Source organism: Sminthopsis crassicaudata, chromosome 4, assembly GCF_048593235.1.
Source record: "Sminthopsis crassicaudata isolate SCR6 chromosome 4, ASM4859323v1, whole genome shotgun sequence".
Taxonomy (NCBI): domain Eukaryota; kingdom Metazoa; phylum Chordata; class Mammalia; order Dasyuromorphia; family Dasyuridae; genus Sminthopsis; species Sminthopsis crassicaudata.
In genome coordinates this window covers 27,360,871-27,382,177 of record NC_133620.1, presented here as the reverse complement: position 1 = coordinate 27,382,177, position 21,307 = coordinate 27,360,871, and the positions used below count along the sequence as shown (strand labels likewise).

General features: G+C 37.5%; 1 protein-coding gene across 2 annotated transcripts in view; it reads left to right on the top strand.

Moving 5' to 3' along the window:
* Positions 1-21,307, top strand: part of LOC141541680 (cytochrome P450 4X1-like) — a 32,756-nt gene that overhangs the window by 5,474 nt on the left and 5,975 nt on the right. For both annotated transcript variants that reach the window (XM_074266015.1, XM_074266016.1), the window contains exons 3-11: positions 5,031-5,075; positions 7,511-7,638; positions 9,407-9,531; positions 9,613-9,767; positions 11,016-11,122; positions 11,969-12,159; positions 17,627-17,760; positions 18,880-18,944; positions 20,958-21,040. In XM_074266015.1, the coding sequence (XP_074122116.1) occupies positions 5,031-5,075; positions 7,511-7,638; positions 9,407-9,531; positions 9,613-9,767; positions 11,016-11,122; positions 11,969-12,159; positions 17,627-17,760; positions 18,880-18,944; positions 20,958-21,040 (1,033 nt within the window). The remainder of the gene's footprint in view (positions 1-5,030; positions 5,076-7,510; positions 7,639-9,406; positions 9,532-9,612; positions 9,768-11,015; positions 11,123-11,968; positions 12,160-17,626; positions 17,761-18,879; positions 18,945-20,957; positions 21,041-21,307) is intronic.

The window sequence follows — 21,307 nt, the reverse complement described above, 5'->3', positions numbered from 1 at the left end:
CAATTTGAGGTAATGTGAGAGTAATGGATATGTTGTGGAAAAAAGGAAATAGAGGCAAGAAACATTATGAAGGTCAAAATGGCAAGATTTAACAACAAATTATACATGTGGAACAAATAAGATTGGGGAGTAGATGACTCCATGGTCTCAAAACAGATACAGAAAGGATACAGCTAGGATACAGAAAGAACAGTAACTAAATCAACATAAATGGAAACATTTGAAAGAGAGAAGAGGTTCTTCTGAAGAGGGAGGGGAATAATGAGTTTTATAAAAGACAAATGCCCAATAAGGACTTAATTGAAACTGGTTCAGTGGCTCCATGCCACAATAAAAGTAGCTACAAGACAGATTATCAGAGACACCCTCAAAAGGGAGCATAATCTGAATGATACTCCAGCAAAGTAAACTAAGGAGAAGCAATCAGAGACCAAGGAGAAGAAGTAGAGGAAATAATCAAGAAAATCCAGAGAAAAGAGAGTATCCAGGTGGAGAAGGTGATCAATGGTGTCATTGGTTGCAGCGAGGATGAGGATTCAATAAAGAGAGAAAGGAGAACAGAGCATTTAACTAATTAATTAATTAATTATTAATTTTATAAAATATATAATATAAACCATAATAATTTTAAAAAATAATTAATAAAAAGCAATTAATCACCCGCTATGTGCCAGGCACTGTCCTCAGTGCTTCACCACCATTATTTCATTTGATCCTCACAACAATTCTGAGAGGGAGTTATTTTTAATCTCCATTTTACAATTGGGGAAACTGAAGCAAACAGAATTAAGTCATGTGCCTCAGATTACACAGCTAATAAATGTTTGAGGCCAAATTTGAACTTGATTCTTCCTGACTCCTAAGCCTAGCCCTGTACCCACTGTGCCCACTTACTTAGTGGCACATCTAGTCTTTGCCTAGAGATCTCATAGGACCTGCTACTCTACTTTGTAAGAGAATTCCAATTGTTAGCAAGCTTGTTCTTACATTAGGAGATTCCCTAGAACTCCTCCTCTTCCTCCTCAGTTTCCTCATTTATAAAATGAGTTGGAAAAGAACTCTTTTTCTTGCTGTTCAGACATGTCCAACTCTTTGTAACCCCACTTGGGGTTTTCTTGGCAAAGATACTGGAATGATTTGCATTTCCTTCTCCAATTCATTTTATAAATGAGGAAACTGAAGAAAAGAGGATAAAGTCCAGGGTCCCACAGCTAGTTGAGTGTCAAAGCTGGATTTGAATTCAGGAAGATGTTTTCCTTACTCTAGTGCTCTATGCAACCATCTAGCTGCCCAAGAGTAGTCTTAAAAAGAGTCAAACCACATCAACAAGCATTGATTAAGTACATCCTATGTGCCAAACACTCACTAATACAAAGAAAGTTCCTGTTCTCTGTGATAAGAGAACTCAGTTTGAGGGAGATGATGTAAAAACAACCACTGATAAACAAGCTATATGTAGGATAAGTTACAAATCATCAACAGAGGAATCCTGCTAGATTTAAGGAGAACTGAGAAAGGCAGGGAGGTGGCTCTGTGGGTAGAGCAATGGGCCTGAAGCCAGCAAGAGATGGGTCCAAATCAGCCTCAGATAAGATCTTGGACAAGTCACTTAACTTTTACCTTCAGTTTTGTCAAATATAATGTGATTAACAATAGCATCTTCATCCTAAGATCAAATGAGATAGTAATTGTAAAGCACTAAGCATAGTATTCGGTACATAAATGTGAGTTATTGTTATTATTCTCAAAGAAAATAAAATTTTAGCTGGAACTCGGAGGAAAATGGGAAAACAAGTAGACATAAATGAGGGCAATCATTTTAAGACACACATGGTAGCCAGTAAAAATGCAGTTGAGAGATAGAATGTGTGTGTGTAAGGAAATTAGGAAGCCAGTGTCCCTGGATCACAAAATACGTGGGGATAGGGGAAAAGGTATAAGAACACTGGGAAGGTAAGGCTAGGTAAGTTATGAAGGGCTTAGAAAATACCAAACAGATGGTTTTATATTTGATCCTGGAGGTATTAGGGAGCCAGCATAGCTTATTGAATCTGGGGATTTAGAAAAATCAGTTTGCCAACTGAGTGAAGGATAAGCTGGAGTGGGGAAAGACTTGTGGGAGGCAGACAATAAGGGGAAGATGGTGACCAACAAGGCCAAAGGCTTTGGAGAGATCAAAGAAGATGAGAACTGAGAAAAAGCCATTCACTTTTTAAGAACTGTTGGGAATTGAGAGGAGATACCACTACTGCATGCAACCCTTTTCAGACCTCATTTGGAGGACTATGGTCAATCCTAGCTGTGTGACCCTGGGCAAGTCACTTAACTCCCATTGCCTCAGCAAAAACAAACAAACAAAAAAAAGAATGAAAAGAAGGAAGGAAGGAAAGTAAGTTTGCTTTGGGGAAGGTTGACTAGACAAGTTCTGCTTGAGAAAAGAATCAAGAATAATGAACAGAAATTGTAGAGGAAAGCTTAGGTTCAATTTCAAAACAAAACAAAAACTCCTGATAATTAGAGCTGCCCCATATTGGAAAGGATTACCTTTTCTTTCTTTTTTAAATTTATTTTTAAAATAATTTAAAAAGGTAAACAGAATAAAATAGAAGATTGCTGAGTGCCCAGCAGATCATCAGGGAGGATTCAAAATATGTAACAATAAATTACTAGTTATGTATATATATATATATATATATATATGTGTGTGTGTGTGTGTGTGTGTGTGTGTGTACTCACACATGAGTAATTTTTTCTACTAATATATATATATATATATATATATATACATACATACATATATATGTATATATATATTAGTAGAAGAAATTATACTCATGTGTGACTATCTTTTCTTTGCTTCCTTATGGGTTATTTTTTTTGTTTTCTGCTGTATACTTTATTCTTTTTTCCTGAAAGGGGCTACTTAAGAAGCAGTTATATCACTCTCCTTGGAATTCTTCAACTAGAAACTAGGAGATCATTTGTTGAGGATTCTTTGGTTATAGAGACTAGGTGAATAATAAACCTTTTTAACCACTCTCAAACTCTGTGATTCTATGAATCCCTGACAAAGTAGCTTGGAGGGATGGCGATAGACACTTGTCAATGGGTCAATGAGGAAAGGCTTCCTGTACAATTTTGTATATGTTCTACATCTTAAAGGAAATTATGGATTCTCTTAGGGAAAAGATGGGACAACCTTCTGAGTGTAAAGAGCAGTCCTAGGGCATAGCCATAGAATATGGAGTTCTCTATATGAGGAAAAGGGTTGGGCTAAAGAGAAACAAAGCCAGACAGTAAGAGAGATAGATTTAGTTAGTTATGTTATTATTATGTTACATCATGCTATGTAATGTTGTGTTAGAGCAATATTGGGAAAGTCTTTAAGAGGCTACAGTTGGGTTTATATTTAGTCATAGAGGTAATCAGTGAAGTTAATTAAATGAGACTCTGATATAGTGGGATCATGGCTTTGGTAGCGTGGTGGAAAATTAATGAGAGTGGGGAGACACATGTTACAAGGAGATTAATGGGGCCATCACAATAGTCTACAAAGAGGTAAATACCGTCTTTTACCTTTCTTTGTATCCCCAGCACTTAGCACAGTGCCTGGTACCTAATAGGTGCTTAAAATGCATGATGATTGATTATGTGGTAATTATGTTAATAAAGAGAAGGTGTCACATTCAAGGGATGTCATGCAAGTAGAAACAGCAAGATATGACAGATGATTGAATATGGTGGAAGAGGTAAGAAAGAATTAGAAATTGTAGAAACAGTATAGACCTGGAAGATTGCAAGAATTTTGGTATCCTCAATAAAAGCTAAAAAGTTTAGTAAAGGGGTGGTTTGGGGGTAAAGATCTTGGACATATTGAGTCCAAGATGTTCTTGGAACATTCAGACTGAAATTTCCAGTAGGTGGTTAGTTATATGGGGTTGAAGCTCAGGAAACAGATGGACAAGATTCACACATAGGTGAGTCATATGCATAGAGATGAGAACTCCATCCAGAGATGCTGAGGAACGTATCCCCTGCCAGTGATGTCACTTAATGACTGAATAACATTAGGCAAGTTACCTAACCTCTTAATTCCATCAATCATAAAATGAGAAGGTTATATTAGATGACCTTTGAAATTCTGTATAGCTCTATAATCCCATGGTTCTACATAGTCCGATAATTTCCAAGAAATCCTCATGTTCTGTGTTTAGAGAGTATCTCCTTCCTGTCAGGAAAATAATTTTAAAAGCTAAATGTACCTATCAGACAGTGGAGAGCATGAAATCAATACAAAGATCAAAGAATGGTCTTGAGGAATGGTCCATTTGTGTTGAGAGGCACTAGAAGATTCAGTTCCATGTCAGCATATTATAGAACACATCTGTATGGGCTAGGGAAGTGGGACAAGCTGACAACTTTGGCTCCTTCCAGCTCTGAGATTCAAAGATCCTAGATATCTGATGGCAACTTTGTACCCCCTCCTGATCATGGTAAATCCAGATTCTGTGTAACCTTTCCTTATCTTTCCCTGACCTATTTGTATGGTTGCTATTAACATACACATCCCCATTCATTTCAAGTGATTTGGCAGGATTTTGTCCCCAAGCATATGGGTAATTTGTAATGATGACATCCTTAATAGCATAATTTAGGCCCCCCCCCCAGGTAGTAAGAGACAAAGTCAGGCTACATCTTTAGATTTTCTGCCTCCAAACCCAATGTTTTGATTGATACAACAGATCCTCTGATGTTTGAGCCCCTTTCTAGGAAGCATTTCAGACCTTGGGAGGAATAATGAACAACTTAAAATCCTATTTTTGTGATTTTGCATTACCTGACTGTTGATTCTCTAGAGCAGCAGCCCCATTTTCCTAGGATATCATGAACACAGAGTCTTTTGGGATATTCAATCTCCTTGACCCTATTAACCCCAAGCAAAATTCAGATACCCACAAACCTGCTCTGGTTTTAGACATTAAATTTCTATCTAATATAAAGCTTTTTCTCTTCTGTGTTTGACTTTACAGATCCCAAAATACAGCTTGGGTCCAAGTTTATTATTCCCTGGGTTGGTAAGTACTTATGATTAACTTGGCCTTCTCGACAAGAAAAAAACCCTAGTGACAAGAAGCTTTTATTGTATAAAGATATAGAGGTGGGGAGAAAATGTACACATATAAGTCAACATAAATATATAAAAAGGAAAATAAAATTCATTTCAAGAGCAATTCCAGAACTAGTAGGATCAAGAAAGTATCAAGAAGATGAAATTAAATAGATCAATGTAGAGTTGAACTATTGTACTTGATCTAAAGTTTACAAGTTTAAAAAATGGGAGATGGGAAAGTGACTACAAATGCATTCGTATGAAATAATCCATAGAAGTCTTGGTGGACTGCAATCAGAATATGAATCAACAGAAGGATGTGACACTTTTTCACATAGATAGTTTTGATTTCTTCTGAAAACTGCCCACTCATACCTTTTTAACCATTTATCAATTGGGGAAAGCTCTTATATTTATAAATTTGAGTCCATTCTTAATATATTTGAGAAATAAGGCCTTTATCAGAGAAACTGTACATTTTTTTTTATGTTACTTCATTGTCCATTGTGTGATATTGACTATGGCTCCATGATATTTGAATTGTTTCTTTCTGGCTGCTTGCAGTATTTTCTCCTTGATTTGAGATCTCTGGGGTTTGGTTATAATACTTCTGGGAGTTTTCATTTTGGAATCCCTTTTAGGAGGTGATAGGCATATTTTTTCAATATTTATTTTGTCCTCTGATTCTAGACTGTTAGAGCAAATTTTCCTTGATAATTTCTTGAAAGATAATGTCTAGGGTCTTTTTTATCATCACTTCCTGGTAATCCAATAATTCTTGTCATGTCTCCTTTATCTGTTTTCCAAGTCAGTTGTTTTTTCTAATAATATAGTCTATGTTTTCTTTTATTTTTTCCCATTCTTTTGACTTTGCTTTATTGCACTTTGTAGTCTTATGGAGTCATTAACTTCCACTTGCCCAATTCTGATTTTTAAGGAATTATTTTCTTTCAGTGAACTTTTGTACTTCCTTTTCCATTTGGCCAATTCTGTTTTTAAGGTAATGTTTTCTTTAATATTTGTTTGGTTCCTCTTTTACCAAGCTGTTAATTCTCTTTTCATAATTCTTTCATTACTGTCATTTCTTTTACCATTTTTTCCTCTACCACTCTTATCTCTTTCTTTAACTCTTCCAGGAATTTTTGTTAGTCTTGGATCAATTTAGCAATTTTCTTTCAGGCTTTGCTTGTAGTGGTTTTCACATTATGATCTAAGTTTATGTCCTGGTCTTCTCTACTACTATAGTAGTTTTATTGTCAAATCTTATTGTTGTAGTTATTTGCTCATTTTTCTATTTCTTTACTTTGAATTTTGTCAAAGTTGGGCTCTGCTTATAGCTGTACCCAGCTTTAAGCTTATTTTGCTACACTTTTCAGAGCTAATTCTGGGGGAGCTGAAAATTTGTAGTGCTTCCAAGGTATTGTTACCTGAAAGAACTGTGGTCACTGCTCTCTTTTCCAGGAAAGACCCCTTCTCCCTTGCAGCCACAAGTATTAGTGATGCTCTTGGTCCTAGATGTGGGCTCTTGCTTTCTTGTGTCCAATCACAAGCATTCCTCCTCATCCTGGCACTTCATCTCAAAACTGCTTATGGGCAATAGAGTTGCCAATAAATGCCAGCTGCACCCAGTGCCATCAAAGGGTCCCTTGTAATCTCTTTCTGACTAGTTTCTTAACCCTCTTACCATCACTAGACTGAATGCTCCCAAAGCTCCCATCCTCTGACCCGGCTCCAGGTCTGTGCCCATCTCTCCTGTGGATCACCTAAATTGTCTCCAACTGGAAAAAATGTCTCTTTTGACCTTTTTTTGGCTTTGCCCCTACAAAATTTTGTTTGAGCTATTATTTTAAAGGTTTTTAAAAGGGAATGTTAGAAGAGTTCTATTGGGGACTGGGTTCTATCCTCCTTGCAAAAGGCCTTCAAATGGAAAATGACCCAAGGAAGCATGTGTTACAGATTTGATTTCATCTTACAGCATGATGAATTTCTGGAGATCATAAAGTCCAGAAGAGTAGCCAGCTTGGTAAATCCTACCTCAATTTATGTTCCACTAACAGAGCCTTTCAGAGCCTACAATCATATCCACATGAAAACATGCAACAATTCATATCAAATTCTTTGCCTACATCAAATAAATGTCAGTTATTTTATTAATAAAAATAATTATAATAGATGCCATTTTGTGATATTTTATAAATCAAATCCCTTATAATCTGATGTATAGAATAGTTTAAGTGTAAGTAAAGTATAAGACTCAGACAGCTTAAGAAATTTGCCCACGATTACACAATTGAGCTAGCACTCTATCTCAGTGCCTCTGAGACCACCTTTTTCTATGTGCCACATGAATATCTTATAAGATGAGATAATCTAAGATTCTTGTCTTTGTGATCTCTTAAGGAAAAGGGCTTCTGAGTCTAGAGGGAAAGAAGTGGTACCAACATCGCCACCTGCTGACCCCTGCCTTCCACTTCAGCATTCTGAAGCCCTACATCCACGTGATCAATGATTCTGTCTGCAGGATGCTGGTGAGGGAATAGACAACCCAGGGACCCTCCAAGTTGTTGGGTAGCCATCACGAAGCAGAGACAAGCATCAGAGAGAATATAAGCATCTGCTCTGGTGCTAGGTACCTACTCTGAGCTTCAGTATCTCTGATTGATATGGAGCTTTTTAAGTCTGAAAAGGGCTTTAAACATATTGTCTCACTATAATCCTGTCAGATAAATGCTACAGTTATTCCCATTTTACAGGTGAGCAAACTGAGGCTCAGAAAGATTTCATTATTTGCCCATTATCATCACAGTGATGAATCAAGAATTTAAACTGAGGTCCTCTGACTTCAACTCTTTCCACTAGGTCATGATGTCTCCTTAATATGCATTCCCCTATCTTAACCTACCTAGCTCAGCTAAAAATCTTTGTCACCTTCCTCTTCTTCCTCTTCTGCACTCCCTTCCTGCCTCCTATACCCTTAACATCGAATTCTCTTACCTCTCTTTAGCATCCAAATAATCTAGGTACTCCAAAATGGCTTATCTTTGGGCAGCTAGATGGTGCAGTGGAGAGAGTACTAGCCTTGAAGTCAAGAGGACCTGAGTTCAAGTCTGGTCCCATACACTTAACACTGCCTAGTTGTATGACTCTGGGCAAGTCACTTATCCCCAATTGCCTCAGCAAAAAAAAAAAAAAAAAAAAAAAAGATTTATCTTTTCCTCCCTTGCAGTCCTGACTGTCATGTAGCTGAATGGAATTATTAGGAAGATAACAGTCTGGCAAACTAACTTATATAAGCATATTAAAGATATATATACAACTTTAACACTCTTAGAAAATCCTGGAAATCAGACTATCAAGCTAGAAGGAATCTTAGAACACAGACCTGAAAAGAGTAAAAAAAAATCATAATAATAATAAGCCTCATCTTACCTTTAAAAAACAGATGCTATGACATGTCTCTTACCAAAAGATGAGACTACCAGTGACTCTTCCAAATGGCAAATGACATGTTTATGTCATTTATACAAATATATATAGCTTAGATCATTTATATATATATATATAAATACTTAGAAGAAAATATATTGATTAAAGAATGAAAAGGGTATACAAAAATGTCCCCTGGATGTAAAGAATTACTAATCATCAATTTGGTAATTATTGAATAAGCTGGCCAAAAATGCCATAATATGTGTCCTATTTTTTATTATTGCAAAGTTGCTGGCTCAGCTTCTCCCTTTGGCTTATTTATGTTCTGCAAATAATAAAATAGACCCAGGGGACAGCTAAGTGGTGCAGTGGGTAGAGCACCAGCCCTGAAGTCAGGAAGACCTGAATTCAAATCTGGCCTCAGACACTTAACACTTCCTGGCTGTGTGACCCTGGGCAAGTCACTTAATCCCAATTGCTTCGGCAAAACAATAATAATAATAATAATAATAATAATAATAATAATAATAATAAGATAGATCCAGGTATAGTGAAGATGTGAGTGTATTTGATGCCCACTTACAAAACTGTTCTTTATTTTAAATATGCCATAAATACAGTAGTTTCAGGGAGATAGCTTAAACTTGAACTTGTGGATGAAACTGATACTTTCAAGTACTTTGGTCTTCTCTAACAAGAAATAGCAAACATAAATATATGAATAAAGAGATGGAAATTCAGGAGAGAGACAGAATGAAGGGAGAAAAGTAGAGAGGAACAGAGGGAGAGAAGACAATAAAGCAACAGGCAAGAAAAGAAAGATTCTTGGAAAGCACTGATGATGCCAATTGTACTTCCCTATCCCAGGATGCATGGGGGAAGCTCAGCACCCAGGACAGTTCTGTGGAGATTTGTGAGCCCATCCGCCTGATGACCTTGGACAGCATCATGAAATGTGCCTTCAATGTGCAGACCAGCTCCCAAACAGAAAGGTCAGTGCTGAGGGGTACTGAAGAAGAGGCCTGTTGACTAGCACTTTAGCCCTTGATAATGCATTGTGCCTCCTCTTGTAGCTTCTCTATCAACTACCTCTCAACTGTGACCAAACTCTCAGAACTCATCTTCCACCGCCTGCACAGCTACCTCCATCACAATGACTTGATTTACAGGTGGAGCTCTCAGGGGCAAGAATTCCAAGCTCTCTGCCAAATAGCACATCAGTACGCAGGTATTTTCTGCACCCAGAGCTATCTCTGCATGCTCTTTAGTTCATTGACCCTGTTGCCTGGGATATTCAATTCAATTCAATTCAACAAAAATAGATTAATCACTTACGATGTACTAATGTTTTGCAGATCCAAAGAGAGGAATGAAAACAACCCCTGACCTTGTGTAGCTTACATGTTATCTTAGAGAAAGAACACACCCATTGATATATAAATGAAGAAATTTGGAGAAAGTACTAATCTTTAGGGAATATAAGAACAAGCCTTTTGGAGTTGTCAACTTAAACTGAGCTTTGGAATTTTTAAGGGAGCTAGGGATTCCAAGGACAGAGGAGAGGTGGGAGCATATTCTAGGTTTAAGAGTCATATATTTTTGTGTATGGCACACTGTAAATATTTAATAAATAAGTGGAATTGGATGCCAAAATCAAGCATCAAAAAATATTAGGTCAAGTATTATGATATTTATTTTGATAAGGATAAATTTAAAGACTTAAAGTTCAAAATGTCAACTTCAGAAGTGCAGTATTGGAGAAATATGGTTAGAAAAGAGTTTCTTTCAAAAAACCTGAGGTTTCCAGTTAAATTGCATGTTTAATATGAGCCAATTGCATCATAGGTAAGTCAAGGAATGTAATGCAATCAAAAGTATATTAAAAGAAAGATAATTTCAGGGCAGCTAGTTGTGTGGTGGATAGAGCATTGGTCTTGGAGGGAGGAGAGCCCTTCAAATTCAGCCTCAGACAAGTACTAGCTTTGTGACCCTGGGCAAATCACTTACTCCTGTTTGCTTCAGGAAAAAAAAATATATAGTTTCCAGGAATAAGGAGAATTTCATATTCAGACCAATATGGAATGATTTACAGATTTCTGAGTGTCTTTTTAGGCAGATCATTGACAAAACTTTAGAGCACCAAAAAGGACATCGATCAAGTTGGAGAACAGCCTTGAGACTGGAGGGTATGAGATTTGATGAAAGGAATTGGGGCTATTTAAACTGAAGAAGACCTAGAGGAAACAAGATAGTTAAACTGAATAATTAAGTTGCTTAGTCCTAGAGGGCAAAACAAGAAATGACAAATGAAAGTTACAAAGATGTAATTTGAAACTGTCAACTACCAACAAAATAAAGTCAAATGAGATCTAAACTCAACCACCAGTCCCAGAGATAGCTCTCTACAGGATCATTAACAATAATCAGTTCCCTGTTCTTCATGATAAGAGGGAAATGTTTTGTACTTTTCCTTCAGCCAAAATCATCCAGGAAAGGAGGGAAGCTCTCAAGAATGATAGTGAACAGGAGAAAATCCGAAAGAAGAAGTACCTGGATTTTCTGGATGTTCTTCTTTGTGCCAAAGTAAGTCTGCCAAACATCTGAGCAAATCCACCCAACAGAACCACAATTTATTCAACACTTGCCATGTGCCCGACACTCTGCCAGGTGATGGGAACCCAAAGACAAAAAAATAATAATAATAATTCCTGATTTCAAGGAACTTGCACTTTACTAAAAAATCAGGACATATAGAAAAATAGGCACATGGGTTGGTTGTTAGAATGAAATTACCAATGAATTAGATTAAATGAAGTTGTCCAGGGCAGTTCAGTCAACTGACAATAAAGAAGCTCCCAATTCTGCCTTTTGAGGAAAAGATGGAATTCTATGATTCTAACTATATGATTAAATTATTTAAACTATTTTTTCTGAGGCAATTGGGTTTAAGTGACTTGCCCAGGGCCACCCAGCCAGGTCGCAGCTTATTATTTTTAGGCCAGATTGAAATCAAGTCCTCCTGATTTCAGGGCTGGTCCTCTATTCACTGTGCCATCTAGCTGTCCCAAAATAAAAATAAACTATGTATTAAGTGCCTATTTTATGCCAAAGAATGAGGTAGCCACAGGAGCAGAGGAAATAAATTAGTTAAGATATGATACCTGGCCCCATGAATGCAGATGACTGTGGTATACAATGCCATTTGACCAAACCATTGGGGATGTGAAATCACAGTGCTCTGGGAATTCCAAGGTTGTCCTTGATGGAAGGGAGGTTCTATGGAAGATGTCAATGGATGTCTATGAATGATGTTTAAAATTAGAGCCTCTTATAGCTTTCTCCTACAGTCAATTTCATATTTGGCCAATGGAAAGGATCATTTAAAAATTGACTTTGAATAAAGGAGTGCTTTTATCCTTTTTTTTTCAGAGTGAAATTGGAGAAGGCTTATCAGACGAAGAGCTGGAGGCCGAACTTAACACGTTTGTATTTGGGGGCCATGACACCACCGCCTCCAGCCTCTCCTGGCTCTTCTACTGTATGGCTATGAACCCTGATCACCAACGTCAGTGCCGAGAGGAGATCAGAGATATCCTAAAATCTGGGGACACCATTACCTGGTAAGAATGTCAAACCCTTGACCCAAATTCCTTGATTGTTTGCTGATTTTTTCCATCCTCTAGAACCATGACCGCCCATCACTTATCCTTATTCCTCCAAATCAGGGTCTCTTGGTATGTGCTTCTCTCTCTCTCAGCCTCAGAATAATAATAATAATAATAATAATAATAATAGCACCTACTTCCCAGAAGATCAAATGAGATATCTGCTTAGCGTGATGCTTGGCACTTAATAAATGCTTGTTGCCATACAGACATATACAGAACACACACATATGTGCATATTCATATGTGTGTATGTTAAATACGAGGTTGTTGCGGATGGACAGAGACACAAGTAGTTGAGGGAGACCAGGGAAGATTCATAGAGAAAGTACTGCTTAAGCAGAACTTTGAAGGAACAGATAGATTCTATGAGGTGAGGAAAAAGAACATTTCAAGCATGAAGTATCCAATATAAAGGCACAAAGATAGCAGCTAGGAGATACACTTATAACAAATTTGGTCAAGATATCAGCGGCCACAAAACCCCTAGAATCTGCATTTTTCTCTTTATAGGAAGCAGAAAAAGTTTGTAGAGTCCCTACTATGTGCCAGGTATTGTGCCAAGGCCTTTTACAAATCTTCACAACAACCCTGAGAGGTAACCATTGTTATTATCCCCATTTTTACAGTTGAGCAAACTGAGGGAAAGATTGGTTAACTATGGATTCTTGTTAACATCACCTCAGTGCTTTCAGTCCTGCCCTCCACACTGAGAAAAATCTAACCACTTTTTTTATCACAACAACCCTTCAGATCTTTGAAGTCAGGTTCATATCTCCTGAATCTCAATCACACAATCAACAAACATTTATTAAGTATTTAATTACATGCAGGGCAGTGTGCTAAGTACTGGGAATACAAAGACAAAAACTATCCCTGTCCTCAAGGAATGTCCATCCTAATAAGAAGAAATACAAAATACGTGTAGACTAGGTAGAAGAAAATATTGTTGGAAAAACTGTACTAGCTAAGGAGACAGGAAGGTGCTTGAGCTGAGTCATGAAGGAAGCCATGGATACTTAAGAGGCATGGAGGAGGTGGTATGGATATGGAAGGGAACCACTGAAAAGACATGCATGCAGCTGAGAAATGAAGTCTTTCATTCAAGGACAGACAAATGGGCCAGAGAGACAAAATCATAAAGAAAATGGTAGAGAGCAAAGGGAAGTCTTAGAAGATAGGAAGAGATCTAAGGAGCTTTAAATGTCAGATGACTTCATATCTGATCCTGGAGATAATAGGGAACTATTGGAGCTTCTTGATTAAGGAGCGATATGGTCAGTCGGAGACTTTAGGAAAATCACTTAGGCAGCTAAATGAATGGGTAGATAAGAATGGGGAGAGATTTGAGGCAAGGAGGCAAATTAAAAGAAAACTAAAATGAGACAAGAAGCAATGAGGATAAGAACTGGAGTGATAGCTGTGTGAAGAGGGAATTCAGTACAAGAGATGTGAAGAAAGAAAAATTACAAGATTTGGTGATGAGAGAGAGGAGTCAAGAATAACCCCGAGATTGTGAATCTGGGTAACTGGAAGGATGGTAATAGGGCAGCCAGCTAGCTGTGCCTCCTATTATATGGATTAAGATCCTTCACCAGCACTGTTCTCCTTTGGATTTTCTCCAGTTTATCGATGTCATTCTTAAAATGTACCCCACAGAACAACATCCTTTAGATGTAGGCTGACCAAGTCAAATTAGAGGGGGACTGTCACCTCCCTAGTTCTGGCCATGATGACACTCATAATTTAGCCTACAGTTCTGGAGCACAGTCTGTAACACTGCAATCCCTAACTCCCATTCACACTGGCAGGCTGAATTGCCTGCTATTTCTCTCATGGGAGTCCTAGAGGTAGCCCTAATAGGTTTGGGATTTCTCTATTATTATCACTCATGAGCGCTTCTGCTCTAGAGTGCTTCTGATCAATTAGTCAGGAGACTTCAGTAGTTTTTAGAAATTGATGTTCACTAGATTAATACAATAATAGTTGGTTTAAATTATCCCTGCAAACTCTTGACACGCTCATCTAAAAGCACATATAGAATTCAGGGAAAAGTAGATTTAACCATTGAGAACATAAGGTAAAGGGCATAACCTACAGGTCCTGGAAGTCCTTTTGTATATTTTGTAGGACCTTCATGAAGTACCTCTAAGGTATGAAGCCCAGACTTTGCCTGGGCTTTTTACAAAGTGGGCTTTGTTCTGTGTGTTTAGTTGGCCTTGGATAAAGAAAGGCTCTTGTACTTTTCAAATTAAAGGAAATTTATTTAAATTTAATTTTTAAATTTAAATTTATTTAAAGTGATCTTTCAAATTGAAAATGAGAATGTCTTGAGAGATGAGGAGCCAGTAGCATAAAGCACAAGACAGGGAGTCAGGAAGACTAGTTCGAAACTGGCCACACTTACTAGCTGTGTGACCCTAGACGAGTCACTTAACCTCTCTTTCTGCCTCAATTTCCTCAAATGTAAAATGGAAACCATAATAGTACCTACCTTGCAAGGCTGTGAGAATCAAATGAGTTATTTGTAAAAAGTACTTAGCAGAGTTCCTGCAACAAGCTAGACATTATATAAATTCTTATTCCCTTCCCCTTTCCCTAGTTTGCTCTTGGCTCCCAAAACAGTACCATCAGATTGTTCCAAGGATACTGGGAGTACAATGATGAAAAGATCAAATCCTCTAATCTTTAAAAAGTCACATAGTAGTCCTATCATCCTGGAAAGGGAAGTAAAGAAGATAAGGACTGTTTTCCTCCCTGAAAAATGTTTTTTCCCCCAGGGACTTGGCAATATGGCTTCCTCCTTCACTGGCTCCAGTGGCTCCTGGTCCTTGGTCCCTGTACATATATACATACATACATATATATGCATACATACATACATACATATATACATATATATATATATATGTATATACAGAGAGAGAGAGAGAGAGAACATGACCAAGTTTTCTTAACCAATTTCAATACACTTCCTGTGTGTGTCATTTCATTTCATTCAATGACTTGCTTTCTTTCCAAGTTGATTGAGAACTTTTTGAAGCTATTTTAATGCCTTTGAGTGATTGATTGTTTCAATAAAAGTGGTCTCACTTGATAGAAAAAATCAGAGTATCAAATATCTTGTTAATTACTCTAAGTAGGATAGGAGTGATTGGTTAACTGATCAATCGATCTCATCTTTACAACTGTAATAGCTTTTTTAACTTTCCTGTCATACAGTTGACCCATATGAGTTTGCAAGCCACTGAAAACTTCCCATCATTTCTTGGCAACTGCTCTCTAGTTAAGTTTTTATTATCTTGAACATTTAAGGTTGATTGTTTTTTGTTTTGAAAAATGTTTTTGTATTTATTCTTGATTATTGTAATTTTCTTAGATTCATCTCTTTTCGCGGTTTTTGGAATTCTGACTTGGTCCTTCAGTGTATTAGCCATCCTTCCTAGCTTAGTGACATTTGAAAATTTGATAGAGGCCATCTGCATATTTCCTTAAGTAACAGATAAAAGCTGTAAATATGAGATCCTTGAGATAGACCATTAGAAACCCTTCAAGGTAACAACAATTACTATTCTTTGGGTCTATCCATTCAACCACTTGATTACGGTAATGAAAATAAATAGTATTTATGTAGAACTTTAAGTTTTGCTTAGCTTTTTGTATGTTATCTCATTTTGCTCTTAAAACAACTCTGTGACATAGATGTTATTATTATCAACATTTTACAGATGAGGGAACTGAAGCTAATGATTATAGAAGCTTATAGAAGCTAAATGATTTTCCCTAGGTTCCCTCCCTCTTGAGCAGTGGTCCTCAAACTTTTTAAATAGGGGGCCAGTTCACTGTCCCTCAGACTGTGGGAAGGTTGGACTATAGTAAAAATAAAAGCTCACACTCTGTCTCCACCCTCAGCCCATTTGCCACAACCCGGCAGGCCACATAAACATCCTCAGCGGGCCGCATCTGGCCGTAGTTTGAGAATACCTGCTCTTGAGTGTCTGGGGTTGGATTCAAATTCATTTTCTCCTGTCTTCAAGTCCAGCATTCTATCTACCACCTTCCTAATCCTTCTATTGTATAGCCTGCAGCTTTCTATTTTGTCCACAAAATTGCAAGAGAGCTTTTGTACATTGCTTTGCTAACCTCTAAGCAAACTCTATCTATGACATTTTCTTAATCTACCGGACTCTCTAACCCTACTAAGAAGAAAAAGGTTGAGCAGACATCTGTCTGATGAAGTTATCTGGGCTCTTGACAATAACAATCACTGTCACTCAAAACACTCTTTAAGGTTTGCAAAATAATGTTCTTACATTATGTCAATTGAATCTTACAACAATCCTATAAAGTAGCAGCTATTATTATTATTATTATTCCTATTTTACAAATGAGAAAACTGAGACTGAGAGAGGGACAGGATCTTGCCCATGGATTCTGAGCTAGTAGCACTTATATGGCATTTTAAGGTTTCTAATGAGCTCTACATATGATATAAGTCCTGTGAGGTAAGTAACATTATTATCTTCATTTTACAAATGGGAAATTGCGACATTAAAAGCTTCACTAGTCTTCCTATGCTCATACATACATAAGTGTCAGAAGTGATATTTGAACCCAGTCATCTCTTGACTCCAACTTTAACATTCTTGCTACAAGACCACACTGCTTCTAGATTTTCAGTACCTATCCCTTTAATATACTTTAAATGATTTATATTCTTAATAATCAAAGTAATTCAAAATGAATGTAGCTTTGGAATTGGTCTTGTGTTTATTTATTTAAAGTGATAGTTGCCATTTCTGTGGTGCTAATTTAGGCATAAAAATCTGTAAGAGAAAAAAAAAGAGTTACAACTATCTTATTGATAAAGAAACTGAGGCTCAGAGAATAGAAATTGCTTGCTACTTAGAAGCAGGCACCAGAATTGAATTCAGATCTTTTTACTCCAAATCTAGTTATTTTTATTGCCCAGAATAAACTTTGATGTGAATTGATAACTAGCAAGCCCCGTGATAAAGCTCTATTTGCAGGATGCCATAAGAGCTCAGAAATGGTCTGGTTTTTTTCATGTTGCTTGCCTTCCTCCATGTATGGCTAGATATTAAGCATTTCACAACCTAAACTGATCTGATGTCTTTCACCCATTACCAATTTGAGGAGGATCATTGAATCAGATATGGAGCCTAAAGGACCCCTAGAGGTGGTCGAATCCAATCCCCTCTGGTTAAGTGATTCATCCAAAGTCACACGCCTGATCATTGAAAGACCTACAATTTGAACTCCATTCCTTTGATTCCAAATCCAACACTCTTCACTGTACCTGGCTGCCTTCTAAGGAGTAGATTTCAGTATAGACATAGTGGAGACCTTGGAAAAAGCCCTTATCTTTCCATCTCTTTCTTGTCTCCATCTTTCCCCACAGGGACCACCTGGACCAAATGCCCTACAGCACCATGTGCATCAAGGAGGCCCTCCGCCTATACCCACCTGGAATCACCATAGCCAGGGAGCTTAGCAAGCCTATCACTTTCCCAGATGGACGTTCCTTACCCACAGGTATCACTCTGCCTGTCCAATATAATCAATTTCCTCTAGAACTCATTTCCCCAGGGAGCAGAGCAAACAGGATAAAGTCTTGGTTCATCGAGGAGCTAGGAGAGAGCACTTTGAATTCCTAGCCCAAGTCCATATTGGATACTTAATATAGAATGATTGATTTTAAAAACACATCATGTAGAAATGGAGCAAAAAAAAAAACACAGAGAGGTGGCTTCAGGTGTTGAAAGGGCTCTAGCAGTGAAGAAAAGTTAGACTTAACAGAATCTGAATCAGAAGCTACTTTAGACATCATCCAGTGCAACCTGGATGTAAGAATCACCATTTTCTACAATCCTGATAAGTATTCAACCATCTTTACAAAAGACTATCACAGATAGGAAATTGACTTCACTCAGTCAGCCTAACTTAATTTTGAAGAGCTCTAATTGTTGAGAATTTTTCCTTATATCAAGCTAAAGTTTGCCTCTGTAGTTTCTAGCCATTATTTCTATCCTATGGAGCAAACCAAGCCCAACTAATCCTGTTTCTGTTTGACAGGATAGATACTTAAGGACAATGAGTCTTTACATCTCCAGACTTATTTGGTGCCTTTTAAGTCACTCTTAAAATTCTGGTGAATATAGTCCTGTGTGGATCCATGTCAGTCAGTAATCTAACATCAGTGTCTAATTTTGCCACGTGCTAAATGTTGGGGTTATACAGAAATGGAAATGCAGGAGAAGATCAAACTATGCAGTAGGGTCCAGGAAGTATGTCTGAAATATGTGAATCAATTATAAAAGAATGAAAGTATAATGCAGCCATAGCTATTAATTGGGAAAGCACAAAATGCTCAGAGGTATGTATTATGAGAGGTACAATGTGAAGAGGGAAAGAAAGGTCCAGAAAAAGAATTTTAGGAAAGTGTAGGAGAAAAAGGACATTTTGGAGAGTGAAGGGGAAATCATGGAAGGCTTCAGAAAAGAAGTAGCACTCAAGCTACAATGGATCTGTGTGACTCTCTGTGTCTCTAGTTCTGTCTCTGTCTCTCTGTGTCTCTCTCTGGCTATCTCTCTCACTTTGTCTGTATATCTCCCCTCTCCCATCCTCCCTCTCTCTCCCTTCTTCCCTATTTAGGTATGATAGTGGTTTTGAACATCTGGGCTCTCCATCACAATCCTGCTGTCTGGGAAAATCCACAGGTATGACTCATTGGAACATAAAAACGTTTCACAGAAGCAATCACATCCAAATGCATTCTGTGGCAGATATTCAAATCCACACTGTTCTTTTCCAACAGCCCCAAATGATTTGAGGGCATTGGTTTCTACCCTGCTTCTGCTTTTTATGCATTACTGTGGGTAACCTACCTAAGCTTTCTGAACATCAGATCCTCTAGATAGCTGGACTTGAAAGTCTCTTAGGAACCTTTCAGCTCTGAGTATATAAGCCAAAGATCCAATAAGTTAAGTTACTTCAAGCACTGGAATAATTCTCACTGATGTAGGTCCTGCCTTCACTTACACAATAAGAGACCATTAACTCCAATCATTCTTTCATTCCTTAAAGAAACATGTATTTTCCATCTGTGATGGCCCCAGGCAACGCCCATCTCTAGCAAATATCCTTAGTAAGTTACTAGGGCTTGGATAGAGCCTGATTCATGTGCTGACCCTCAGCTCAAAGCTAGTTCAACTTAGTAAGATCTAGAAAGCTTTGTTCCTCTGGAGAGCTTTCAAGCCCCTCAGGATCATCTCCACACCACAACAAGTCTTTAGAGGAGGATGACAGGGGAGGAACATTAAAAAGTAGAAATAAAACATTTATTTCAATGGCCTAGAATTGATGGCATTGGGTTGGTTTTTTGGGAGAATGGGGCGCAAAATGGAAGGAGTATTACTTAGCTCTTTCATTAAAATCATCTAATATCTCCCTTTTGGAAGGAGTTCATCCTGAGCTCTCTGGGATTTTGCTAGAAGAGGAAAAAATTCTAGAATGGGGGCATCAAACATGTGGTCCATGGGCCACCATTTTGAGTGCTGCCCAAATCAATTTAAATTTAACTGGGAAATATTGAATAAAATAAATAAATATATAATGTTTTCTAAAGCAGTATGTGACCTGCAGGAATCTTTATGTATTGTTTTCTAGGGAAATATGTGATCCCTGCAGGGATCTTTATGTATGGTTTAATGAATCCTATTTCTTTTTTACTTTGACACTACTGCTCTAGAAGGTCATACCCTATCTTTTGAAAGGCTTCAAATATGGACCTATGGATGGACAATATAGTATGTGTCTGCCTTCCAAGGACCAGTTAAGTCAAGTGCAGAGTAGTTCATCACCCTGAAATTTACTTTTAGGTGATGGATTATCATTGGAAAAGTTCAGTCATAGTTTTCATGAAGAAGGCCTACCTTGGAATACACAGAGAAGCTATGATCTTTACTGACATCCAGTGATGAACCCCAGTGTCTTTGAAATATTTATATTGCTAGATTCCGAGGTAGACCCATACAAAAGCTCCCAACCATGAGTGTGACCAGGGGATAGCCAGAAGAGACTGTATCCAACACAACCTGCCGTCCTTGAAAGTAGCCCAGGAGAGGTTGTAACTGCACAGCTTATAACAAAAACCATCCAAGAATATGTCAGAGTTCAGCCTTCCAAATCAGCTATTCAGGACTATAAAAATCCTCTTTTGCCTGGATTTTTGGTTTATTCATCTAACCCCCTCAAAATTAATCAAAAAAGTATCTCTTTTCTTTCCTTCTTTTCATGGAAATCTATCTATGGTCCACTGGGATCAGAGATCTAATATGTGACACGAAAAGAAAAGTGTTTTTCTTATACAGAAAAATAATAGCAAAGTTTGGACTTCTTGTTCTTCTCACTAGGGACTCTTTCCTATTTGTTTCTCTAGAAAAGAACATAGCCTGACTGGTGCCAAAGTTGCTATTCTTTTCCATTTCTTACACAAAAGTAATAGCAAAGTTTGGACTCATTGTTCTTATCACTGGGGATTCTTTCCTATTTGTTTCTTTAGAAAAGAACATAGCCTGGCTAGTGCCAAAGTTCCCATTTTTTTCTCAATTTCAGTTCAATGCAGTTGAATTTGAAGTAAAGCCTTAAATGTTTCATTACCTAAGTCCAACTTCTGAGTATTTTTTAAAAAAGAAATGTATTAATTATAGTGTTATGGGATCTTATTACAGGTCTTTGACCCCCAAAGGTTCTCCCAAGAGAATTCCATGAAGAGACACTCTTATGCTTTTTTACCTTTCTCAGCTGGACCTAGGTGAGAATGCACCAAATTATTATATTGGGGGACCATATTGAAAATGATCGTGGGTATTTGAAAACTACTTCTTCCCCTTAGCTCCTTAGCTCTCTTAGTTCCATCTCCTTACTTGGGTTTTCTCTGCTTGGATGAAGTTATGACTTAACTGGCTGTTAGGGAATTAAAACCAACATACCAAGGTAACGGAATATGAAATTTAAGGAATAGTTCATCATACAGTTGATCTGGAACACAGACTGTTTTAAAATGAGCAATATGAAATAG